Genomic DNA, 27,570 nt, shown 5'->3' on the forward strand with positions numbered 1-27,570 from the left:
CTGTTTTTTTGGTAACTGTCTAGAGTTGAACAGGGGCGGGGGGGGGGGGGGTTCCTAGAGTTTAACATTTTCTGAAGAAAATATTACAAAAAATAACTAGACTCAGTTATGTATTTCAAGTAGCACAACTGCTTTGTATTTTATTGCAACAAAAATTGCACCAAGGCTAGAGGGAGAAACAGAAATCATATTTACAAAGGAAAGCAGTTTGTTTACAAAAATGGGTGAGGGTGCGTCGACAGGAAAGGAGAGTAGTGGTATGGTTGTAAAGGGGTGGGATCTTGTAAAAACAACAAAACAAAAGGAGCCAACACTGACAGTACCGTGTTGAAGTCAAGGCAGCTCGTTGTTGACTTGTCCTCAGGCATCGCAGTCAGACGGGGCACATGTGGTGAAAGAGCAAACACTGAAAACGTCCAACAATCGCAAATGAGCGTCTGATGTTAGAGTGGAATTTCATAAGTTTCTTTAAGTCCAACGTGGTCAGCTTCTCACTTTTTACATCATTTTATAAGACAGCAAGTGACATCCATTAGCATTTCAGTCCAGTGTTTCCCCCAGGATATATTAATGTTTGTTTTATTTGCCGGGGTGGAAATGCTTCTGAAACAGCAATTTAACCACAAGACGACGACAACAAAAACCCCTGATCAGAACTTGTTCTCTTCCATGAAAGAGGCCGTTCTGGGGTCAGCTGCTTCCGTCTGTGATCCCTCTTTGCAAGGCGGGGCTGCTACTGATGGCTTTTGTGACTGGCATGTAAGAAAGAAAGTCGAAACAAAACTGAGTAAAAAAAAACAAACAAAAGAAGGTCCAGTCAAGGACGACATGAAGTAAGAGTCAATTAGATCTGCTGAGTTGCAGATCTTGCACCCTGGTCCCTCTCCAGTACAGCCTGGAGACAAACATTTTTGGTATGGCAATCGAAGAACTTAACACAACTATTCCTAACCACCCGGAACAATTCAGCCGATAGTGTTTAAGGCACTATGTGTTACCAAAGTGTGCAGGGGTTCATGAAGGAGAAGGCTCATTCTGCCTTATTTCTTTGCTCCCATTATTACTTTATGGCACATGGTTGCAAATACTGCAGAAACACTTTCCTTTGCATCACTCAGCATACAACCAATCACATGAGGACATGGCATGAAAGCAACAACAGAGGCATCATGTTATGTGATTCAAGAGAACCACTCATTTTAGGTTGAGACTTTTAATGAGACCAGACCTTTAAGCGTATTAAAGGCATCCTAAAGTTAGATGAGGTTAAGTGTTTCATTGTGTTCATTGTCATGGGCATCAAAGCTCAAACACCGTAACAGACACAGGAACAAATATCACAGGTCTTCCTTTTACTAGTGTCAAGGATAAAGGGGAAAACTAGAATACAAAAGACATGAGGCTTTCAGAAATGATTGGTGAAAGTCATGTTGATAAAGAGTTGGCCCCAAGCCTCTCATTAAGGCTGAAAGACAGTTCATTCATGGTTAAGGCTTTTGCAAACTGACTCACGACATCCACAGCTTCCTTTGATTCCATCCACAACAACCACAGGCTTAAGTGTTTCAGAGTGTTGAGTCATACAAACCTACACTCTGCTGCTGCTGCTGCTCTACTGCAGGATTTACCCTCCAATCTCCAACACGAGCTCGGCATGAACCACAAACATGTGCATGCTCAGGAAAAAGGGTAGTGTACGATAAAGTTCTCATTAGTTTCATATGTTGGTAGTGTATGATTTTTACGGTGCTACCTTTTAACAATGTCACTGATCTCTTTGAGAGAGGACAGCAGCTTGTTGAAGTCCTGCTGTGCGTTGGCGCCCCCTGTGGCCGTGGGGCAGATCTGCAGCTCACGCAGGCTGCTCTCGAGCTTGTTGATGGCCTCGCGGAAGGCGAACTTGTTCCTCATCTGCTGTATGGAGTCGACGTAGCTAATGCAGTATTTGGACAGGTTCTTTCCCGCCTCTAGCACGGCGCTGTGGCTACCCGTCTGTTCCGAGTTGCGGGAAATGGCAGTGCGGAGGAGCTCGGTGCCTTCCAGCACCATCTCCCGCGTCACGGCCGAGTTGGGGGTGCGCTCCGAACCCTGACGAGGTGCGGTCTTGCGGAGGGAGCGCCGGGTGTTCACTAGAGGGATGAAAGCGTTGGGCAAGTTCTGGTCTCCGGGGGAGGTGAGGGAAGAAGAGAAGCCTCCGAGACTCTGGCTGGAGAGGGAGGTGGGCACTGAGGAGGAGGAGGTGGAGGTCTTTAATGGTTGAGGTTTGGAAGGGGAGCCCAGGGGCAGCTTTTTGGAGCCCTCACTGTGCGGTGAGCGTGCTTGGTCACTGCTGGTGGTTGTGTGGTGGGGATCTGAGACAGAAAGGAGGCCCTTAGCTTTGATGTCTGAGGGGGACGGGGGATCCTGGGTGTGACTGCGGGAATTCTTGCCTGATTTGGCATTGGTGGGTGGTGGAGGTGGGGCTGGCTTGGGTTTCTGTATCTTCCCTCTTTCCCTGACAGAGTCCGAAGAGTGCTTGTTCCTGCGGGCTCGGCACTCTTCCCCCGCTGCTCCCAAAGCCGGGAACACATTGGGCTTTTGGAGCTCAGCGTGAAGAGCGCTGGTCCTCGAGTTTTCCAGCCCAGGTAACCCTGGTTTCCTTACGACCTTAGGTGTCAAAGCCTGGGGACTGGAACCAGGACTGGGCTCAGAGTCTTTACCTAAGAAAGCAGAAACGTCTGAAGAGGTGTTGAGACGTGGCGGGGGGGTCAGGGTGCCCATTCGAGGCATGTTTTCCCCTTTCTGCTCGCTGGTCCTCTTGCGTGGCAGAGCCGGCTTCCCTCCAAAGGTGCCCGAGTCAAAGTGTCGCTGGCCGAGGTCTCGTGGCAGCGTGACTGACTTCCATTCGGTGCCGTCTGAGCCTGAGGGCATGCTGGAGGACCAGAGGAAACGTTTAGAGTTAGACATGGTTTCCTCCTCGCTGGGCGGGGTCGTAGCTGCTTTCCCTCCAGGTCCAGGCACTGCAGGAGCTCCCTTCTTCCTGGGAAACAAGGGTCCTGGGTAGGTCGGAGCCCCGTTGGTGATTCCCCCTCCTCCGTTATTGTTAATACTTAGGAACTTTGCAGAGTCCAGGCCGTGTGTGACGTCATTAATGTTGGCGCCGTTGTTGAAGCCGTCAGCCTCTCGAGGATCTGAAGTGATGCCCCTCCTGTCGGGGTGGATGTCCATCTCTCTGAAAGAGGAGCTGCGTTTAGGCGGGGCTGGGGCGTTCTTCTTCTTCTTCTTGATCAGACTGAGGAAACCACTGCCTCGGGTCTTGTCCTTGTCTTTGGGGAGCAGGCGGTCATCCTCATTCAAGTTACTGTCCAGGAGGGGGCGCTCTTTTCTTGGGAGCATGGGAGATGAGACAGCTGCTTCTGCATCCAATGGGTCTGCAAAAAGAAGCAGAGTTAGGATCACCGTAAGGAATGAAGAACAGAATCAAGATGACATCTTCTGTATAGAGTCTGTTTAGAGACTGAAACATGAAAACAAAACATTAAGAGTTGTGGCGATTACAGCAGGAGACACAGCTGGTATAAATGAGTCTCACCTGGACTATCTCCATCCCGGTTGTCGGCGTTTTTACGGAGAGTTCTGGTTTTAGTGGGCAGCTCTGGAGCTTGCTGGATGGAGCCTAAGGTCGCCTTCTTCCCTTTCTTTCCCAACTCCTTTTCAACCTCTATGAAGACGAAGAAAATCACAACATTTGACTCGCAGTTAGACAAGAGTCAGAATACTGTACAGTCAGAAACCTTAGGTTTGTTGTTTGGGTGTTGGCTACGACCCATAGTAACCTGTAAGTTCAGTCTTGTAGCTTCACTAGCATAGAACACAGCAATACTTTACTTTGTTCTGTGTCAGGTGTAAATTGGCCATACATTTAGATTCTTCACTTCTTTGGACACTTCTTTCTGTTCAACATTGCGGTAACTGAAACTAAAATATTTCCATATTGCAGATGTCTAGTGATGTGTCAGTCATGAACGACTCAGCTCTAAGAGCCGGCTCTTCTAAGTAAACGATATGAGTCTGCTGAATCCTGTGCCAATGTGTGTGCTGTGACACCAATCAAATGCAGGGGGAGGGCAATGACAGTGCTTGATAGTATGATATTGTTTTTATTTCATCATGTAAAATTGTGATTTTTCTGGGAATGACACGATTTTGTTATTGTTACAATTATTAATGAAAGTAAAATACACGCACTGACTTCATGAAAGCCAAAATGTTACGATGAAGAGTTGTTTGAGAGCTGAAAGAGCTCTTATTTCTGAGCTGAGCAGAACGATCTGAATCACTAAAATTCCAATCACTAGCTTGCTTGTTATGTTACTGCTCGTTGGCATCCCTGTTGGTCACTGCGTGCTGGATAGTCATGTGACAATACATACACACACACAGTCATACTGATGGGTGTAACCAACAGACTCAAAACTATCAGAGAAGAGGTTGTAACGTTTACAGACACCCAGGCACACTTATATTTAAATCTCAAATCGCAGCCTTTATGTGGTTACATGATTTCACATTCTAACATCTTGATTGTGATTGTTTTTAATCGTGCTGCACTAACTGAGAACATCTGTGGATATTAAAGAAGACGCACTGACCATCAGAGATGCTGGACTCTTGGAACATGGTCTCAAAAGCTTGGTGTGTTTCAGCAAAAGATGGACGCTCTGAAGGGTTCCACCTCCAACCTAAGAGGGAAAAAAAACACTGAATAAAAAGTTCCTCAAATAGAATTTAGAGTCTCCAGCTCTGGAGAAAGATACGTGTTGGTACTCACAGGCTCTCATGAGCTCATAGACCTTCTCAGGGCAGCCCTCAGGTCGGTCCATGCGGTAGTCCTTCTCCAGCAGCTCATACACTTGGGACAGGTCAATGCCGGGGTAGGGGGACATCCCATAGGTGGCGATCTCCCAAAGCAGGACGCCAAATGCTGATGGAAGAAGATTGGTCATGTTAATCAAATGTGTCACCAAACTAATCAAGTGGTAGGCTTATGTGATGCTGTTAAATTATCTCCCCCTGTTGTTGTAATGAGACCCTCCTCACCCCAGACGTCAGACTTGATAGAGAACTTGTTGTAGGCCAGGCTCTCTGGAGCAGTCCACTTGATTGGGAATTTGGCCCCAGCATGAGCTGTGTAGGTGTCTCCGGTCATTAACCTGCTCAAGCCGAAGTCTGCAACCTTCACCAGGTGATTCTCTCCAACAAGACAGTTCCGTGCAGCTAAGTCCCTACACGAGATAACAGGAGATCAGAATACAGACTTTAAGACCAGAAACAGACAGGAGAACCCCACAGCTGGCTTAAATGCATTAAACTGGTGTGCAAAAACAAGAAGAAGGTAAGACCAAAAGATTAAATAGAGTGTTGTAGTAATATTATCTGAAGTGTTGGGTTTCCTCAGATGTTTTGCACAAAGCAGTCACAAGCTGCATCTTGTCAAGTTTGAAAATTAAAACGTACTTTGGCAAATACAAAAGGCATAAATCTCTCCTAAAGGACCTTGTTAAACGTGCCAGAACAAACAAGCTGTGTTACAACATCGACTCATGGCTGATACGAGTCTGTCCTCCTGCGAGAATAGACGAGGGAGTGAGAGCAGATCAGTTCAGGAAGGGGGGGGGGGGATGAAACACTTTTTTCTATCTTGTATTCTTCCAGCTCTGACTTGGACCAGACTTTGAAAAATGATCACTTCAACAGAGAGTGAGGGGATCTTTGTGCTCACCTGTGGATAAAGTTCTTTTTCTCCAGGTACTCCATGGCAGAGGAGATCTGTGTGGCCATGTGGAGCAGCACCACTGCATTGACCTCCTCTCTGTTGCACTCCCTCAGGTAGTCTAGAAGGTTCCCATGGGTCATAAACTCTGTGATTATGTAGAACGGCGGCTCCCGTGTGCACACACCTGTCATGAGAACAGTTTAAAAAACAAATTCAGTCAACATTGACCGCAAGATTTTTATTTTTATGTTCCTTCATCTTCACTTCTATTTGTTCTCTTGAAGTCAAGTGAAAGTCAGAGTAACGAACCAGACAAAAGGTGCTCTTTTAAAAAGCTTGCATACCTAACAGTTGTACCAGATTGGGGTGTTTGATTTCTTTCATAACAGCAGCCTCCTTGAGAAACTCCTCCACCTCCATAGTGTCCTCCTGGATAGAGTTTTTAGAAAAACAGTGAGCAAAAGCCAAGGCACAGTTCCCTCTTTGAAACACCAGATGGCAGCATTATTCAAAGAAATTAAAGATTTACAGCTGACTCAGTGTGAAGTGGATGAAATGTTACAAATACATCTCTTCCTAATACGAGCAATGCAAGAATCATGTCAGGTCCTCTTACCTTTAGTGTCTTGACAGCCACAGTGAGGTTGTACTTCTTCCAAACCCCCTCATAAACCTCCCCGTACTGGCCCCCTCCCAGTTTGTGCTTCATGGTAATGTCAGTGCGCTCCATCTCCCACTTATCGTAGTTGGGAGAAACTCCATAGATGGTGGGCTTGTTGCGTTTCGGCGCCGGGTAGTGCAGCGTGGTGATGAGGCCGTCAGCAACCGTGGAATGGTGGTGCACCAGCTCGGCAAGCGTGTTGAATCGGCTTTCTGATGAGACGTAGAGCTGCAGGGAGAGATCGGACGTTATTTCCAACTGTGATCAATGATAAATATCAGACACAGTTAAGTGTTTTCAAAAAGAGGGCATGTAACATCACAATATGTCGGGATTCATGCACCCAGCACCACCCAAAGTCCTGCCAAAACAATGCCACCAAGATTTTGATGAACCACAGATACAGAAATGTTAGCAATGCGCTGATATATATCTGTATAGTATCTGTATCAGAGAATAATCCTCCTGAAAAAATAATTAGGCATTCACAGACTTCAGTTGCAATGTATAAATGCCAATTTACCTGTTGCTTTAACGACTATCTGTTCGCATCAGTTTAGTGATGGCAAACTGGCAGGCCTCTCCTTTAGCCCACAGTAAAGGTCTGTGTTTTTGGTATCAAAGCATTTCTTATAAGACACAGCCTGAAGGATATTCCTCTTTAGGTTAACAATAACATGTTTTTTGCTATCTGAAGGCCGTTCCTTGCCTTCTTGGATGAGGCTGACATGTGATGGAAGTGGAGTATTTCTTAATATATCCTGCAGACTTGACACATACCACTCAAGAGTACACAATTTAATTGGCAGCTTTGTATGGTCTTTTAATGTTTATTTTTTTTCTCTGCTCTCTGTCTAAATTATTTGTGTGTATGTATGTGTATGTTTATGTATGCATGTGTGTGCATGTGTTTTTATGTATATATATGTATTTTTATTTATTTATTGTATTATTTCTCTATTTATTTTGTCATTTAAAATCATTTCTCAACTAAAATTGTCTTTACGTGTTTTCTATTAATTTATTTATCTGTTTATTATATTCAGTTTATTTTTGATATTATCAATTGTATTTCATTTCACATGTCTGAGCCCCTGTTTTATTGTATTTGATTTGTCATGTTGATAAATTTAAAAAGTTACAAATAAAATATAATTTTTTTTAAATAAAACAGAACTTGTAATTTATTAATGTTATTTATTTAGATTTTTAGATTTTACTGCTTTCTAACTACGTGTGCATTTGATTAAATTGCAACTGTAATTGTAATTAATTAGATTATAATTGGACAGGTAAAAAATAATAACATTGCCTGATACACGCTAAAAAGGGCTTCTTTTTAAAACGTTTGTGTGGCGATTGAAATAATTATACAATTTGGAGTGATGTCGTTATTGGTATTTTTGGCTGGGTGTCTCAATCAGGATTGAGCTCCCAGCTGTTTTATACTTGTAGATAGTTGAGTGAGTTTTTCTTCACTTTTAAATTTCAACTTCATAGATTGTTTTGAGAAAAGGAAGGTTTTTGTTGAGTTATGTAATTACTGAAATTCTTCTTATTGAGTTAGGGATAATTATTATTATATGACAAATATTACTTTAAAATTATTAGATTTAAAAAATAAAGGATAAAAAAAACAGAAAAAAAATTATAGAGCAAGCTAAAGATTAGGTTTTTTTTGTGTCAGAAAAGTTGAAATAAAAGGTTGTTTTGAGCGCTAGTTTGGCCTAGAAGTTGAATCACAAACCTGTGGCCCTTTGTCACATTTTATTCCCCACTCTCTCTTTTCAATTTCCTTCTCTAAAAAGGTCAAAGGTTTTTCTGTTTATTTTTTGGATTGAATCAGTGCTCATTCAAAGCAAGCTAAATCCCTGGCCAAAATAGGAGAATTAATAACAAAATAAATAAACAGACACAATTAGTTAAAAGAAATATCTCTATTGAATCTTTAATATTGGAATAATTGGTAATGGCCCTGGTTTTCTCAGTCAGTGCATCCCTGTTAAATGTTACTAGATAGTCTGAAAACATGATGACTGATTGTAGTGAAACGCTTTAAATGGTGGTGTTTGGATATTATGCATACGAACTGTAAGTTACAAAAGAGAAATAGCAGTAATTCACTCTGAAATAATCAACTAAACCGACAAATCAAATAAACATTTCCTCAATAAAGATCAGTCTCAGCTCATTCAGAATTTACAGAGCTTTAGTCAGGAAACTAGCGGAGGGAAGGATATTGGTCAGGGCTCAGTGGACACAGTCTTTTCCATTGTCCAAGTCTTACATAACCCAGAAATGATTTGCTCTACAATGTGGGTTGTGCATTTCATTACTTGTGAACGGGCTCTTTGAGTGAGTTGAGGGCACGTGGAGGAGAAAGGGGAAAAGAACAAACTTGACTGCAGTGAAAGACCTTTGAAATCTAAAGAGGATTTAATGGTCAGTTGGCTGCTCTCTGGGCTTAAACCTTGACCATGTTCTAAATCTTTGTGGGAAAAAACATTTGAACTCGAAAGAAAACTCAGTTATTCAGAGGAGTGTTAATCACAGAGGTCAGTTTTGCAGCTCAGAGCGCTGAGGTAATCTTGAATCGCGAGAAGAGTCTATCATACCAGACCCTTGAGTTTTAGCTCAGTGGGAGGATGGAAAACAATATGAGATGGGGAACTGTGTGTGTGCGTGCGTCGTGTGTGTGTGTGTGTGTGTGTGTGTGTATGTGTGCACACTTGGCTGCATCTGTCTGTGCTAATGCATGTCTTAGCATGGGCGTCAGTGTCTGGCTGGCCTCGTGTCTGCTGGCCATTATGAGCAGCACAGCGGCGGTTAAGGGCATTCTTGTCATAGCAGGCGTTCCCGGTGCTAGCTCACCTCGCTGCATCGCAGACAGGAGGGTGACAGAGCCAAAATGGCAGCAGCTTCTAGACTGACATGGCATTTTTGGGGGGAATCCCACTGAATGAAGTCAGTTGTATGTAGAATGAAATATTACAGAGTCTATTCTGACCATGGGGATGAATTATTCCTTTTACCTCAGGTGAAGGTCCTCTGAGGATTCTGGCTTCCACACATTTTTGATGACTTGTGACACATAATTCAAAACCTCAGAGCGTTTGGGAACTCTTCAGGGACACTAAGTTAATGATTGAGTGTTGTCCTTGCCTTGGGATGCCTCTTTATGATAAAGTTCTGGTAAGCTTTTAGACAGCAGTGCATGTAGCTCTGAACTTTTAAGAATCCAGTTTTCACAGCTGCTAAAAACACCAATACCAACTTCATCAACTGGATATTAGACATCTTGCGTGTGTTTCCGGATGCCCACCTTGCTGTCAGACGCCGTGTTAATCCTGTAATGGTAGACTCTCCCCTCGTACCGCAGAGAGATAGACCTCTGGCCGGGGCTGCTCTCGCTCTCTCGGACCAGGAAGCTCCCGTTGATGCCCGAGCTGAGCAGGTACTCTGCGGCGTTGCGCGACACAGGCCCGTGGTACCAGCTGTGCTTCTCCAGGCTGTTGACGGGGGTGATGTAGTTGGACGGCACCCAGCCCTGGCCATTCTTGGTCTGTGCCTCGCACCATTCGCCATTGTGGTTGTAACCCAGGACACGCAGCTTTTCCCCTAGCGGACAAAGACAACAAGTATTATTAACATCCCTAAAAGTATCTCATTATCTGCATACTTTAAAGCTCCTGTGAGGAACTTTAAGTTTGCACTGATTTTAGATGAAGCGATCTCTTTGCTAATGAAAAATCTTATCTTGTTTTGTGACACAACCAAACGTACCCTGTAAATCTTGGCTGTAGAAAATGTCAACTAAGGCTGTGTGCCGGCATGATCTAACTCACTTCATGTAACACCTACATGCTGACTACGATTACAAGCATTACAAATTATTTCAAAGAATGTATCAGTCTTATCACTAAAGGTGTTGTTTGCTTTTTTTTATGTGGAATAGAGGCATAATAGGCAACAGTATTAATTTCAGTGTGTTTCATAACCACATAAAATCCCCTCCAGGAGCTTTAATCTTATCGTATTTTTCATGGTTACAGCTCATATTTGGGATCTAATGAGGTCAACTGTGCAGGTGGGGATGTGATAAGTCTACCATATTCTCTGCAATGAGACCAGGGTTCCATAGTAAGGACACTAATACAACTGAATTCAGCATGTTTGTATTCAGACATGCAGGAATTGACCGTATCTAATGTCCTGTTTCCTCTGATCCTGCCCTCTTGGCGGTGCCTTTGTTTTCCTGACATGAACTCAAACAATGTATTTCTTTACTTTAGTTTGGAAGAACACATGACGAAACAAGTTGCATGTACAAATCCTGAAAGACATCCTGTTTGTTTCCTGAAATCAAATCTAAAAATGATGTAACCTAGCTACATAAAAGCAGAAAAAAAATAAATCAACATTTTAGTTGTGCAATGTCTCATATTTGATCTAGAAAGAAAAGTCCAACAGGACATTTTCTTGTTTATTCCGGTGCATATGTTCTCTTCTTCCTTCCTCTGTTTGTGTGATATGTCGGTGGTATTGTTTAACGGTCAGTTCAGAGGAAAAAAAAATCCACATGCGAGACTGTTGTCAGGAAATGAGAGTCAGGGATGAAGGCTGAGAGGGAACCAGAGAGGAAGCAAATAAGCACTTTTACAATATGATGCAAAAGCTTATGGTGACTTTAACGATCCTACACGCACCTTACTTTAAATGATGATTTTTACCTTTTGTAATGCTGAGTGTGTTGTCACCGCTTGCGACAAAATCATAGAGTGCAACGAACAGGTTGGGGTCATTCTCGCTGGGTCCAGCCAACAGGTTCTCTTTGGAGTTCCAGCGAGCTGCTTCTGTCAGACCCTGACTCTCAAAGTCCGGTCTCTGGAGAGCTTCTGAAAAACAAGAGAACAAACACATCAGAATACAAGCAGCTAACTCCAATGTGACGGGGGGAAACATCAAACAATGCATTTCAGGGGAATCTGTAGGCGTGTGTGGTATGCATTGTGAAGCAATTTTCCCCATCCAGCTTCACACATGTAGAATGATTCAGCAACAATGTCCACTGTTGTGTCTCCATGTGTCGTTTAAATTCTTCAGCTAGGCACTTCTTCAACAAGCAGGCCGTCAGCTGTGATTCCCAACGTGGGATTAGAGCCCTAACCCTGATCATGTGACCAGCTGTCTGTATAACTTTTCATTTCCTGGATTATCTCTTCATTTTCTCGAATACCTAGACAACTGCCACATGTCAGACCGTGAGAATGTGTCCCAGCATGAATGTCCGCTGCGGATAGAGAATGGATGTGCTTGCTCTTGCAGGTAATGAGAGTTCAGAGCGCTATAGTTCTGTTAATTACAGACAGCTTGGATTATAGCAATTTGAGAGCAGTGAAACGGACGGCTGAATTATAAAACGCTGAAAATCAAAAGTGAGAGAAAATGGGAGCGATGGCAGGAGAGAAGTATTTAACAGCAGTTTGGTCCAAACATGAGCCTGATTGTGTGGCTTGCTCAGCTGTTGTCACACATGTTTCAGAGACATCTTGCATTTCAACCCCCCAGCCCACAAACACCCACATCCTTCCAGCAGAAACAACAGGCTAAAGCTACACCAGCTTCTCCCCTTTCACTGATTATTTGACAAATAGTATCAAGATATGAGGAGAGAGTAAATCAAATAATTTGATTCAAAATAGCTAAACGCTTGTAATGATGGCGATGAAACACGCAGAGGATTCCAGTTTTCCACAATCACAGGAGGTACGAGTGAAAAGGAAAACAGTGGCAACACACATTAATGGGAAAAGTAGCTTTAAGACGCTACATTCCTTTCATTTCTTTGTTTTGTCAACTTACAGTAATTTATGAGTTTCAGTTTTAGGTAATGAGGCCCAATTTCATTTAATTTAAGGCATTTTGAGCGGGGAAACACGGCCAAACAGACGGAGGAATAACACCGTGAGACAGATGGTGACCACCGAGCCGGGGGTTTGGTAACACAAGCAAGAAATAGACTTTTAATATGTTGCTTTAGTGATTTAACAATTATGCGTTACTACATCTGTAAAAAGACCTGCAACACTGAAGAAGCTAAACACACTTTTCCTGGGCTTCATGCAAAAATAACAAGTCAAATATGACTGAGGACAAATGCAGGGAATGGCACATTTTCAGCATTAAGCTCACAAACAGACAATTGATAAAGCGTGATAATACCTCACAATACCCATTTTATATTTTTATACTTGACTCAGAAAATGAATTGGGTTTATACGGATGAAATCATCAATGTTTTTTCTCGGAAAGATAATTTTTGGGGAGAGGTTTTTAATCTTCTCTGAGGGAAGGAAAAAACCTGGAGCACATTCAAGCTCTCCAGCTGCACAATGTAGCAAATCACAAATTACTCACTACATTTGTTGCATAAGTGGATGTTAGCTCGAAAAAATTCCACAGATCTACAGTGAGTTTCTGCAGAGAATAAGCAGTGAGATCATCTAATCTTTCGCAGACATTATGCCTGATGACAGACTGCTAGGGTCTGTCTGGTCTGAGGGAGACTGAGGCAGAAAAATCGGCCAAAAATCATAAAGATTTTTAAGTGTGTGTGTGTGTGTGTGTGTGTGTGTGTGTGTGTGTGTGTGTGTGTGTGTGTGTGTGTGTGTGTGTGTGTGTGTGTGTGTGTGTGGTACAGTGACAATGGTTTATTCACAATGTAGGAAAACAAAACTTGACCTGGGGGAAAGAACAATGTGCACTGGCTGATAAAGGCTGAATCAAGGCAGACTGTTGTCAATGCAGAGCTGTGAGCGACTGCAGATTGACTCAATGAACGGCAACGTGAGATGAGTGAACAACAAGGCGATTCAAAGTGTTTTACATAACACGGAAAATAAAGTACAAAATAACAGGTAGGAATAAATTAAGTGTCCCAAGATCAGTTTAACAGAATGAAGCTGTAAACAGAAACACATGATGCATTAAAACTGATGATCCTAATCTTAATCCATGTTTAGTTTAGACTCTGTGGACAGAAAGAAGACGTGTCCAAGACCGTCACGAGAGTAGAGACAGTTCATGTTGACGGAGAGGAGTGGAGAAGTGTTTTGAGCCAAAAGAAGACCAACCATCGTACCATATCTCTGCTTGTTCTTATTGTCAGGTCACATTCACTTTGGTTTTGTCTTCGATGATCTGGTTGAAGTTCTGGTTCATCAGATCACGAATCTGCTGAATTCACTTACTCACAGCTTTTAAATGGCTTTTGATATTTCCATATTTGTTCTGAAGTACAGGTTGCCTGTATAATTTGAAGATGTTTGTTGTTGCCAACAGTCTTAGGGAGGAAACACTGCCTTTCATTTGTCAGTCAGTTCACAGTGTACATGCCAAGTCTCTCTCTAAAAATGTCACAACGTACGCTTAGCTTTTAAGACGCTCCTTAGATTTTTACAACTCCACCTCCGTCCAAATATGACCTCTACCTAAGAGGAGGCAATGACGTTAATATGTTAGCTCTGGCTGGAATGAATAAACCAAATGGCACTCCACCTCCTTTCTTATGCACTCCAGGTTTACTTCTCAAACTGAAGGTTGGAGGGGAAGCCTTGACCAGATAGTGAGAAGGGAAAGAGAGTCAGGGCTGGAGATTGTAGGTACTGAGAAGCTGAAGAGGTATTGAACAGTATCATCTTAATTTACTTCAAATAAAAACAGAGATAGAAATGTTAAGTCCAGATAAAGAGTCTGATTTAGGTGTTAAGAGAACCTCAAATGTTTTTGTGTCCACAAAAGTAGAGGGAGCTAGTCAAAGTTAAAGATATGTCTTTCTGGGGCGCTGGTGGCCTAGCGGTCTAAGCGTCCCACATACAGAGGCTATAGTCCTCGTCACAGAGGTCACCGATTCAACTCCCAGCCACGACCATTTGCTGCATGTCTTCCCACAGACTGTATAAAATATGGACGTAGTATCCGTGACGTCACCCATCTGTTTCTGAAGCGCTGTTTTGAGGCCAATTGTCAGTGGCAGCCATATTGCTGCTGTCGAGCGATTGTGGCGTAAAGAGGCGGGCTTTGATCCTCCTCACCAACAGCTACAATGTTCCCGCCTGTCAATCAAGTCAGCTGTGCCTCTCATTGGAAGACTCTTAATCTCAATATCTTCAAAATTGACACGTTAGAAAAAAAATTCACCCCTCTCAAGCGGATCCTTGATGAATTGCAGTTTTTAGCACTTCTGCATTGGACTCATATTTTTAGACCGGAGGCTGCCGCTTGGTTAGAGTACTATCTCAATTGTTTTTGTGTCCACAAAAGTAGGAGCTTTGTAGTCATAGTTAAAGATATGTCTTTCGGCGGCGCTGGTGGCCTAGCGGTCTAAGCGTCCCACATACAGAGGCTATGGGCTTCGTCGCAGAGCTCACTGATTCAACTTCTGGCCACGACCATTTGCTACATGTCTTCCCCCGCTCTCTACTCCCCACATTTCCTGTCTCTCTACAGGTATCCTATCATAAAGACAAAAATGCCCCAAAAATATAACTTAAAAAAATAAATGTCTTCCTAGTTCCTCGAAGCAATAAGTAAACAAACTACATATACCAAGAAAATGGTGCAACCCCAAGGAAGTAAACAGAACACATTGTGCGACTTCAGCCCCTCACATGACTTTGTTGACAAGTTCCAGGCATCTGTGTATCGAGGAGCTGGTGAGAGACTTTCACACAGCTCCTTCTGCCAAGTTTGGCTCAAGAGCCGGAGCACACAGAGAAAATCAAAGCCAAATGTGGTGGTAACAAACCTGCCATTTTCCCAGTGAAAACACAACAGATTCAGTTTCATCTGGAGCACACTGCACGGCTTCGTTTGTATTTAGGTTGGTTCCTATCCTCATGAGAGACTGACCTGCTGTGTTTTGGAGCACAAAATCAGGTGTCATTCCCCATGGCTAGACAAGATGCTGGTATTTTTGTTCCTCATGCTGCATACAGAGACTTTTTTCATCATGCCACATGTCCAAAGAGTGTGGCCTGGTCATAAAGTATGTGGGCTGTGCTTTTGACCAGCCCACGCCGCACATGTCCACTTTACGGGCCTCAAATACCACAGCTCTTTGTGAGAGGGTGACGGCACACTGACACATGGACGGTGGCAGCACGAGCTCAAAGAAAGAGGGGGAAGAGGGGGAAATAAAAGACGTGATGAAGGAAACTGAGGTGTGCGAGTGAACGAATGGGAGAAATTGCGGCGTGTCCTGGCTGCGCTTCTGAGATGACACTCGTAATGATTAAATATGTGAGGAACTAGTAAAGCATTCAGAGCTATGACTGCACTGCTGTGAGGAGAATGAACTCACACAATGACGTAAGAGAAAGATCTTTACAAAACAAAAATATAACAGATCTTTCTGAAGGTGGTCGTTGTGATCAAGTGTCAGAGATTTGCTAGTTTTGGTTTCAGTCCTCCTAAATGAGCTGATTTACACCTTAGCTGGAAGGAAAATGGAGCTAACTACCTGGCACAATAAAAACCAACAGTAGCCTGGGTCCAAAAACTATGAGTATATTAATACAGTGTGGTCCACTTCCATGATGTTGGACCACGTTCCAATATTTCTGAGGTGTAGGAGAAGAAAATCTCTGGCTGACATATTTCTCTTGCATCACCTGTCATCACCCGAAGGGGAATTATACATATCATACTTTTTATATGGCTCTCCCTGCTGTGAAGTATAAAAGGTTGCTCCAGAACCAAAGAAAGAGAGCAAGGGAACGCCAGATAATATAAAGGCGACTGGATTCATACTTTATTATCATTGTCATAAAATATTCACATCCCCTTTCCCTCTCGTTACTGAGCTCACAGACCTCTTTGGCGCACTGATGTCTGATATCGAACTACTTGGCGCAACATACAAGTCATCTCCAGCAGTTCAGGTCAGAACCTTTTATCTGCAGTGGAACATCTTTGCATGGGAGTTTGCTGTGCCTTGGACCATATGTGCTGGAAATTCGAGACTCTTTATCACTGTCATCCCCTTCAGTGGGGAGCGCACCAGGACTATTAAGTCTATTAAATCACTTGGTTATGCAATCTTTGGCACACAAAAGACCTCACTGACTTTTCCATTGCCAATCAATTACTGTGTTGATCAGAACCAATCTCTTTGCATACTGGATTTCTTCAGATTCCCCTCGTGTCTCAGCATACACCATGGGCAAATCAATTACCTACTTAAAGCATGGAAAGATCTGTGTAATGAGAGGTAATGGAGAAGACGTTAACCATACTCTGCATACTGTAAAAACAGCAAGATGATAATTTTCTTAATTTATTATGGAAGCACTCAAACCATCAAAGTAGCGGAACATAGCAGAGAAGTGAAAAGGAAAGCGCAGACTGAGATTAGAACCCCTCTCCTCATAAACAAAAGTTAAGTGGGACACGACCAGGAGTCAGATTTCCTTGTATTCTCCTCTCCGTCTCTTTTTCCACTTCTTTCCTCTCCAGCTAGCCAGTGTGTCTGGCCTCCCTCGCCCTCCCCTGTGCTTACTCTCCGCTTTCCCCTCCCCATTCTTCTGTTTCCACAGCACAGAGATCATTGTTGAGCCTTCACACGGTGAAACTTCATCTTTTGATCTTTTTCCCTCTGTTTCCCAAGCCCCCATTTTCCTTTCTTACTGTCATCCCTTTGATTGTTTATATTTCTCCAAAGTAAACTTAAGACCACTGTCAAAAGTTTAAAAAACAACACTATAACCATCCGAAAGTTTTCTTACCTTCCAAGTAACAGCTGGAGGAGGACGAGAGGCCTTTCTTAGATTTACACCCCACCAATTTCAGGCATATCTCCAACATTTTCATTTGCTTTCTTTCCCCTTCCTGCTTGAAAATGTTGTTGCTGTTTTGAAAACGTCTGTTAAACGCCTTCCCTCTACATGTGTCCAACGGGAGAAAAGTTCAAAAATAAGACAAAAACTGACATAAGGAGAAACTGTACCAAGCCTAATAAAGAGTTGAAAACACTGGTTTTCTTTTCCTCCTTTCTTTCACAGTTGCCGTTAATCCTCCCCGCACTCTTTTTCCGAAACAGAAAGAGCGGCGTCTGCTGTCCGGCAAAGTCTATCAACTTTCTCTCCTGAGCGGCTCCATGTTTTTTTCCCCCTCTTTTGCTCTTGGGCTTTTGGCTTCCTTCACTTTGTAAGAATCGAAAACAATCCAGAGGTGCAGCTTAGGATCCCAAAGCTTGCTTGAGCTGTAGATGTGTCAGTTGAGTGGGCAGCAGGTCAGTCTTGATGGTGCCATTCCTCTCTCCTGTCCTCCTGTCTGAGTGTGTGTCTGAGGCGCAGGGACTACTCGTGCTCCAGCTGCCAACAAAGGGCCTCTTTCAGGCTCAGCCTGCTGCACTCAATGACATCAGCTGAGCCCTCCCACCTTCAGCAGCAAACACAGTGTGAAGGGGAGAGCGCCACCACACACACACACACACAAGCACCCACCAGGAAGAATACAAACAACTGCAGACTGTCACCCACAATTCCTTCTGAGGTCTCGTGAAGTTTTGATTGAACATGGATACAGATTATTCTTCCGTCCTTCTGTTGAAGTCATGAGATGATTACAAGAAGCTCCTCCTCCAACTTTTTACCCCTCCTCCCCCCTCTCGCTGTCTTTCTGCCTCTCTCTCATCTTCCCTACTTTTCCCCTCTCTGTAGTCCCAAATATTTACAGGTTGAGGAGTCAGTTCTGGAAACAAGATCGGGTTGTTAAAGACGAAGCTTAAGCTCTCAATAACAGGGAGGAGAAGCAGCCCTCACACACCACTCAAACAAAGGCTTTTCGCTCTGGGCCGTTTGAACTGAGGATAAAGTGAGCTATGTATTTAAATGAATCAAAATGAGAACATTATCTTTTGATCTTTGGAGAGACATGTCTTGCCATGTGAGTTAAGACAGCACAAGTGGATTGGCCATGAAAGCATGAAAGGAGGGAATAATCATTGGCAGGAGCTCAGCTGTCTTTCAACACAACTTTTAATGAGTTGTGATGCAAAAGTCAGAGGTTTAGTGATCATTTTTCAGATAAGTCAGTGAGTGTTAGGTATTTCTTTGATTAGTGTAGTCCAATTCTTGAGGTTAAATAATCCATTACAAACACCCATATGAGGTGCAGATATTTAAAAAAAAAAGCTATGTAACTGATTATGTGTAATATGGACTTAAAGGCCCGTCAGTCGTCATTTTAACAAAGATTTCAACCACAAATGACCAGAGAGCAGCTGTAATCGGCTGACTATGTCTGGCAAATATTTTTCCATTTCAAAGACAAACATGGCCTCAGAGATAAGGAGTCCAGTCACTCAGGGGGTGATCACATACTGGTGGGAAGCCGGCTTGATGACACCATTACGCATAGCTTGAGTGCTGAAGCAGTTTACTGGCTGACCCAGTCACTGGAATTTCTTATCAGGCATGAATAGGGAAGACCTAAAATAAGAGCCCTAAAGTGAAACACCAAGCGGCAACATCCGGTCTCAAAATATGAAGCCCATACGGAAGTGTTATAAACTGCAGTTCATCAAGCGTCCACTTGAGGCAGGCTGGAGAAACACCGGAAACCACACACACACACACCAGTTCAAAAAAGACGATCTTTGCAGCAGAAATAAACATGTTTAAAGCCTGGTTCAAAAAAAGGCTTCAGTCTGAAGAGCTCATTTCTCTATCGGCACACACTGTATGGGGGTGAATTTATCGAGTGTGACAGCTCAGAAGATATTAAGATTTCGAGTTTTGCCCATTTAAGGACATGCCTGACTTGACTGACAGATGGGAACACTGTAGCTGTTGGCTAGGAGGCTCAAAGCCCGTCTCTTTACCTCACACTAGCTCGACAGAAGTTAGGTTGAGTTTAGCATTTCCAATATGGCTCCCGCTGACGATTGACTTCAAAACAGCCCTCCAGAAGTAGATGGGTGACATCACTGATACTACTTTTGCAACATTAGAAATTCCCTTTATTTCAATGCAACACAATTGCACCCAGGAGAATCACGATCTTCCGCCTTTATAAAGTATCTAAATTTAGGACCATCTGTTGGCTGGACCTTCATTGGACTGGGTTTTAAAAGCACAGCCTTTTCCAACATATTCAGCTGATAACTCAAGATGTAAACTGTTGCAGGAATATAGGTTGACTGGTCCACTTGGCAAGCAACACAAGAGGAGAGGCGAACAATAACCAGATGTTTCTAAAGGGAAAACTGATTCATGTGCAAAACATAAGACTGGGAGAAATCTGAGACGAGTACAGAAAAGAGAAGAACAGAAAATCCAAAGATAAAGTCACGGTCATCTGTGAGAGGCTGCACCATGTACAAGACATGGTGCAATGTAGGTAAATCTCATGTATGCTCATGAGCAGATTTGCTAATGGCTCGGTGTGTTTATTTCAAAGGTTTATATATTATTCATTTTCATGTTTGGATTGGAGAAGATTTCCATAGGTCAGAAAAGTTCGAAAATAATTCCCCAAAAGAAAAAACATCCGAGTCTGCTGCCCAGCTGGTAGGATGATGTAAGAAGGAGGTTTTTAATTGGGGCACAATGCAAAATGTATCCTTGAAACCCTGCTATAGTGCTGCTTCACCTCTGTTTGACTGTATAGGTTGGAAGCTCTTAATAAAAACTCCTATTTTATTACACTGGCGAGAAATGAAAGAATCAAGTAGTTGTTTTTTTTTGTTTTATCTAGGGACGTCCCGATCTCAACTATCACATCAGGGCCGATCTGGACGTTTTTTAATTAATCGGTGATCGGCATTTGAGCCGATAATCTCATCCGATCATTTACCTCCTCTGTCACTGAACACAATTTTCAGCTGAAGGTGTGAGTGTAATTGAGGGTTCTGAGTTGTGTATACATAATGAGAAATAAAAAAAAGGACATTGATGTAGAACTCAAGCCATGATTTACAATTTATTGTAGAACTCACATGGGTTAAGTTGAAAAGAATAAAGATGGGACTTATTTTAGTTGTTTTTTTTAATTACTTATTTTTGTTAAAGGAAAAAAAACAATGTCCGTTCAACTCTCCTAAATCTTGTGCGACTATTATCTAGGCAAATACAAGTATCGGATCAGGACTCGGCATAGGCAAATATTAAATATTAAAAAATCTTATCAGATCGGGCCCTGTGATAGGTTGGTGACCTATCCAGGGTGTACCCTGCCTTCTGCACAAAGCCAGCTGGGATAGGCTCCAGCCCCCCGTGACCCCTAACGGGATAAGCGGTCAAGATAATGGATGGATGCTGATCGGGACATCTCTAGTTTAACAAAATCCTAATAAACTGAAAGGGGGTTGGGGGTTCAGCATATCTGTCTCTAAATTGTACGACTTTTGATTAAAACATTTACCCCACACATGGTGTATAACCAAATGCAAAATGTACCCACATTTAGCACTTGGTTAGTATTGATTTTGGACTCTGCCACCTTCCTATTTGCATGAGTCAAAAGGCAAATAAAACACATCAAACATGACAAAGTTTGAGTAGTGATAGCCCTCAGCTGTATGCTTGGAAACAGCAAGGTCAGAGAAATGACAACTGAAAGTTCAGCTGACCTGGAAATACCCTCCTGCTTCCCTGAGGTCACTGACTGGCAACTTTTGGATTCCTAGCCTTCTGGCTAATATTGACCTATATACAGTGAGAAACATGTGACTGCAATGAAATGCAGTCACTGGCTGTTGGATCATAGAACTGGAGGATCCGTATAGGTCAGAGGTTTTTGTTTTATTTTTTTTGCAAGTAAAGCATGGCCTGAGCACCGCGTCACATGGCACCAGAGCATACATCATCGCTGCACTGCTGGTATGGCAAACATTTGTTCCCTCTGCTGCACTACCCCAAGCACCAATTAAGAAGAAATGTAGGCTTCCTCCAACTCTGAGAAAGGCCCATTAACTCACCGCAGTCACAAAGTGTTGTAGGGATGAGAGGATGAAGGGAAGAGGAGAGGGGCTATAAAAAAAAAGGAGGGAGGAAAGAGGAAAAAAGGTTGCAGATGGAGAAACATGAAGCACATTGCTTGGAAGTGAGCTCATAGGAGAATCGCTCGCTCGAGTTTTATAATCTGAGCCGTGTATGTTAACAGTTAGCTGACGTACATCCACCCACGGGATGGTTTTTGGCCCTTATCCTCTCACGTACCCCCCCTCCTGCTTTCCTGAGCCCGTTCTTTAAAGTTCTGACCAGAAAGCAGGTTGAGTTCTGAGGCAAAAAATGAAGGGCAAATCAAACTATTCTTTGCCTTACTGCACAGAGTAAGAGTGCACCTCAATCATTTATACATATACCTGATTCACTCCAGTGAAATTAGAGAACAGCATGATTTCTGCCCAACCAATGCCATGCAAAAGGGAACACACTCAAATAAAAACATAATCACATTGTCAAACAATGCAAGAAATTTAAGTCTGCCAACACTTGGCATAAATCCTGTCCCGTCCAAGTAATGGAACATGAGTTATTACACTTTAAAAACTGAGTGAGCTCTCTAATTAGAGAGGAGGGAAAGGATGGGAGGGGAGGACGGAGACAATGCTGTGTAGGTTCCTTATAATGATTCTGCGTGGTTCATCATTACCTAACCCAGCAGCCACTGCAATCTGTACAGCTGAGTGCAATTAAATATCAAGCACTAGGTAGGATTTATGTGGTGTATAGATGTGTGCGCGTGTGCATGTGTGCATGTGTGCATGTGTGCATGGGTGCATGTGTTTACTCAAGCCCTCTTGAGAATGCAGCCAGAGTGTCTGAGGCGTGCAGACCGGCAGATGAGGTTAAGGGGTTTAGATTTCCACATAATTCTCCACTAAGTATCATCCACAGGGGAGAAAGGACACTTAAGAACAAAACGGTGGCTGCTCTGGGGCAAGGTTAAAAGCTCAAGCAGCAGCCCAGGGTGGTAATAAGTTACCAGCTTGGGCAACAGTGTGCAGAAAAATAATGACGATATTTAATGCAGAGAACAAAAAAACAAAGACTGTGTATGTCAAATCTCTCTGGGCTTTTAAAATCTGTTTTTACCATTCGTTTTTTACAGTTAAACAATAACATTTAAGCCGAGTTAATTAAACATGTTTTATGATAAAATGGGCTTTTACATGCATGCTCTTGTACCTACAAGTTGGAGGCCCAAAATGTTGTTCATATGTCATGTCTAAGCTGTAAAACAGCCACCCTTCACTAGCCAGGGCTGTAGCTCCAGTTCATGTTGACTGCTTTCTAACTACAACACGAATGCTCTACGACCCAGATGTAAACAAGCACAGATTACTGATGGTATCTTGTGATGTGGCACAGTTTGGAAGTGTTTTGATCTAGGAAATGGACATAAGGAGGAACAAAGCCTGGTAATGCTAGTTCTTCTAATCTTAACTAGACTCAGTAAACTAACTTGACATCATTCGTCAAGTTAGGCTCTCCGATTCAGTTTAAACAAATTGTGCTCAGTTTGGACTATTTCCTGAGTGCTTTCTTGTCACCAGACTAGTCAGTTAGTGAGAATTTATATTTTGGTTTAAACAATTTGAAAATTAGTCACTTCAGAACATCACTGCTCTCTAGCCAAACATCTCTCATTTGAGGTAAGCCAATTAACAGTCCACTGGGAGAAAAGCTGTACAACAAAAATCAAAACAAATGAGACAGACCTGCATGCAAAGCTAAGACCTGAATTTGATTAGCCTGTTGTTTTCAATGCTGACACTAATACGGAGTAGGGATGGGAATTTCAATCCAAAATACAATTTGATAATCACTGACATCCATTCGATGATTATTCGCAATCAAGCTCCCCTGCGCTACATATGTAGACAGTAAACATAAACACTCCATGGGACACCTGTCCCTTAACGATCCGTTTCTGTGGAAGTCGCGTTAACCAGCACCGGACAAAGTGCTGCTAGTAGCCGTCACAGGCAGCGTCTGCCTCAACCTTCATTTTTAAGCTGTGTTTCTGTGATGCATCAGTGTGGTGTGTGTTTACATTTTAAAGCCATGCTCAGTCTTTGCAGTTTGTGCTGTTTCTGAATCTCACACCACCACACACGTTTTTTCCAGCGACTGTCCCTAATGTTTTTTTTCTTCTTCTTTTGCTATTTAATGCAGTTAGCATTTTTCTACTCCTGATAACTAATAATGCGGTTAGCGAACAGCTTTAAGACGCTCTATAGCCACTGTCTTGCTGGAATACCATATTACAACCAGTCATCAGTGAAAACAATTAAAAATTTTACTTTTAAAATGAGAAAATATTTGCATTACCTCATAGATTTTAAATAAGTGAGCGAATATTCGAGCAAAAAAAAAAATCATGTCCCAACCCTAATGCAGAAGTGTCTATTAGTCTCATCACTGTATGGCAGGAAGGGGGCATCTTGACTGGCTGATATTCTATGAAACCCCATGTGAAATGAACCCACTTAGCACTTGATGTACTACCTCACTGAACATTTCCTTATGAGTTTATAGTCTCCTCTGCTATTTTCTAGTCTTTGAATCAGCATGATCATTTTGTGATCATGGTCACATTCAGAACTGACACTAAAGAAGGGATTTTTAAACCAGGATGAAGAGGTAATAATGTGTATTCACTCTCCAGTCAAGATATGGTCCATTTTGGCTCCATAAACACAAAGGACCAAGATGCAGCCCTGGAGGCCTCAAATATTTTAGTTTGGTGAAATCACGGCAGTCTATGGCTCAAACCAGCCTGCTGTAACAGAACCTGTGTGAACCGTTTTTATCATGACAGACACAAAGAGGAGCATCGCTCATTTCTCCACATGATACACTGCTGTAGATCCCAGACAAAACTATGTAGTGCGCAAAATATGCAAACCTGCAGAGAATGGAAATGAATGCATTCTAGCCAAGAGTTAAAATATCACATTGAGCAAACGGAGAGCCCAGTCAAATGCACACAAGTACTCATCACTTGTCAGGCATGAAACGCTACACTAATTATCAGTGTTGAAAAGCTTAAAGAGAGGCTAGACAATGAGCCGATGCAAAAAAAGGGTGCTAATCCAGGCGTTTCAGGGGTAAACTACTTGACCAAGAGTGCTGGAATGAAAGCTCAACCCCTATTCCATTGTTTTATGAGTGTGCAGAAAAGGAGAGCCAAACTCTTTATAGAGGGAGAGAGAGCAGAAAAGAAAAAAGGGTTGTGTGAAAATAGAAAGTAAGTACAACAGAATATGCTATTTCTTTGGGTCAGATTCAACAACATAAAGAGTCTTTGATAAGAGCAGACAGAACGTTTACAGAGCAGAGACAGCCAGTAGATGCCTCGACTTCTTTTGCAAACTATCAACCCGAAGCGTCTTTGAGATGTTATCTGGATGCCTGGGGAAAGACCCCATTTGTCTGCATGCCCACTGGGGCAAAAAACAAAAACAGATACACAGAAGAAAGGACTATGTCTTCCAGGCGTTCAGGCTGCAGCAGTAGAGCTGCTCGGGCTCTTCTTTGTGTCTAAGTGGATCCAGATGCAGCAAGCATAGCAGGCCCCCTCTTTTAGAGCTATGAAGAGGAGCTAAACACAACACAAAGGGACAGGACAGCATACCAGTACAGTATGGACCGATGAGGGGAAAAACACAGCAGACTGTAGTGTAAATGAGCCAGACAATACCTAAGTGGAAAGGATTTTTATAATCCTGCTCAATGGAAATCGAAGTAAAAGAATATGAGCAAAAAACGTGACTTAAGGAGAATCTACCTCTTGTAAAAAACAAATGCTGTCGTGTCAAATCATGCCCCCATAGGCTCTTCTCTAAAAATCATCGGGACACATGCCTTCTGACAAAGAGGGCCCATATATGGCAGCTTTTTTTTCCAAATAACACAGAGCTGGCATCCGAGGTAGCAGGTTGTCTGCAGAGAAAACAACAGCTGCGTCTGGAGCTGCCTGCTCAGGCATGGAGCAAGGAACAGGGGGTGTACTTTTTTTTTTTTTTGTCTGAATGTTAATGTGTGTGTGTGTGTGTGTGTGTGTGTGTGTCTGTGTCTGTGTCTGTGTCTGTGTGCGTGTGTGTGGACCAAGTCGGCGACAAGCTCCCACGCTACATTCCTAACACAACTCGGAGGTTCACGGTATGCTTGTGTATTTGCTGTATGTACTGTGTGTTTATATGTGTGTGTGTGACAGAGGCATAACAAGCACAGAGAAAAAGAGGTTTGTGCTGGTGGCCTCTTATTGTTCTGAAAAGAGCTTTAGATTATCAGCTTGATTTGTGAAAACAAGTCATGCCCAGGCTGTGACTAGAAAGACGACGTAATAACAATAGAAAAAGTAAACCAGGATTTGAGCAGTATATCAGCTTAAACAAATGGAAATGTATGAGTGATGCACAAGGTACAAGGCCCTATTGTATGTGCTGAAGGTAATTATAAAAAACTAAACCCAGACAAAATGACTTCCAAGGACTGTTTGTCCTCAAGCGACATGCTTACACTATCGATTGTTCTGTGTAGACATTGTGTAGCTTATGTGTATGGAAACAGCTTTGGCTCAGTTTCTGCATGGGATTGTTGTCTTCCCCTACTTACATTTAAAATTTTAGGTTATAATTTAACACCATGACAAGTAGCTGACCATTTCTGAATACAGGCAGTTCAGGTGTCTTTTTTCCAAACTGTAAGATTTAGAACTTTGCTAGTACATTTTTCTTAATTTTCTTACCTAAAAACACAATGATCTATTTTTGTCAGGTATGTCAACGATTTACTTTTTTTGATCATAGACTCTATAAATAATGGACTTAGTATCCGTGATGTCACCCATCTGTTTCTGAAACGCTGTTTTCAGGCCAATCGTCCGCAGGAGTCATATTGGATATGCTGAACTCAACGGCTATTTTCGAAACCGCCTGCTACATACTACCAAGAAATGTATTATGCAGTACGTACTGCATACTACATACTGTGTTTGAAGATAGTATGTAGTATGACTGTTCTGTTGGATCTGTGTTGCAGTATGGGTCAGGCGTCACTGGATTTCCGGTCTCAGAAAGCAGAAGTAAACAACGACCGAGCTGACAGCGAAACTGCTTCTTCAGCATCCAATTATGATTTAAAAAGTTAAAAAGTGGTTTATATGGAACTTAATATTTTCGCAACACCTAAAAACGGAGTTCCCCCCTTCAAAAAAGAAGAAAAAATAAAAAGCGGAACATTAGCGCTGTGCATTGTGGGAAACAGTGCGCAAGGGAGACTGGTTCGATGCATACTGAGAAATTTTCCCAAATCAGTACGACATCCGGGAAGTTTTGGTATACTGCAGATCTTGGTCTTTTTCACATACTGCATACTACATACTGAATTTTGGCCAAATCAGAACGTACTTGTAGTATAGTAGTCGGTTTCGGACAACAGCCAACCTAACTGCTGTCGAGCTAGTGTGAGGTAAAGAGGCAGACTTTGAGCCTCCTAGCCAACAGCTACAGACTTCTCGCCTGTCAATCAAGTCAGCTGTGCCTCTTATGATGGAAAACTCGAAATCTTAATACCTTTTAAATTGCCCCGTTATGAAAAAAAATCACCACCCGTACGGTGTGTGCCGATCGAGAATTGAGCTATCCAGACTACCCTTGTTTTTTGTACCAGGCTGTAAACATGTTTATATCTGCTGTAAAGATTGGCTGTTTTGAATGGGTGTTTATGTGGTTTCCGGTACTTCCTGAGCGAGCCTCAAGCAGACACTCGAGGAACACTTCTGCATTGGCTTCAATTCTCACAGCCAGAGGTTGCCGCTTGTTTTTGATCAACAAAGGCAAGCTATGGCCGTGGATGCATGGATCCTTTCATGCAAAAAAACTTGAAGAACCTGAAGCAGCATCACAGCAAACAATTGGTAGACTTATATAAACAACCAATACCATGAATGAAAAGCAGCATGAGAAAACAACTCCTTAAATATTAAAAAATGTGCAACATAGAGCCTTATCAATTAATGAGACCCTCTCAATGTGACTAATGACTGCTACTTGTGCTTTTATTGTGGCATAATGAGACGTCTGTGTGCTCTATTATAGTCAGCTTACTTTTTGTGTTTGCTTTTTACCCCTTTCTTAAAA

General features: G+C 42.6%; 1 protein-coding gene across 2 annotated transcripts in view; it reads right to left on the reverse strand.

Annotated features, from left to right (window-relative positions):
- Positions 1-109: 109 nt before the first annotated feature.
- Positions 110-27,570, reverse strand: part of abl1 (c-abl oncogene 1, non-receptor tyrosine kinase) — a 40,663-nt gene continuing 13,202 nt past the window's right edge. Inside the window, exons 1-11 of one of the 2 annotated variants that reach the window (XM_034709494.1) lie at positions 17,201-17,998; positions 11,147-11,311; positions 9,739-10,034; positions 6,372-6,644; positions 6,100-6,184; positions 5,762-5,939; positions 5,080-5,264; positions 4,811-4,963; positions 4,632-4,721; positions 3,572-3,700; positions 110-3,410 (exon numbers count right to left, since the gene is read on the reverse strand). In XM_034709494.1, coding sequence (XP_034565385.1) covers positions 1,750-3,410; positions 3,572-3,700; positions 4,632-4,721; positions 4,811-4,963; positions 5,080-5,264; positions 5,762-5,939; positions 6,100-6,184; positions 6,372-6,644; positions 9,739-10,034; positions 11,147-11,311; positions 17,201-17,285 — 3,300 coding nt within the window. In that variant the 5' untranslated portion in view covers positions 17,286-17,998 and the 3' untranslated portion in view covers positions 110-1,749. Of the gene's footprint in view, positions 3,411-3,571; positions 3,701-4,631; positions 4,722-4,810; positions 4,964-5,079; positions 5,265-5,761; positions 5,940-6,099; positions 6,185-6,371; positions 6,645-9,738; positions 10,035-11,146; positions 11,312-17,200; positions 17,999-27,570 lie in introns of those variants that run through there. The other variant, XM_034709493.1, reaches the window with a different exon arrangement.

The sequence above is a fragment of the Notolabrus celidotus genome, chromosome 19 (assembly GCF_009762535.1).
Source record: "Notolabrus celidotus isolate fNotCel1 chromosome 19, fNotCel1.pri, whole genome shotgun sequence".
Taxonomy (NCBI): Eukaryota; Metazoa; Chordata; class Actinopteri; order Labriformes; family Labridae; genus Notolabrus; species Notolabrus celidotus.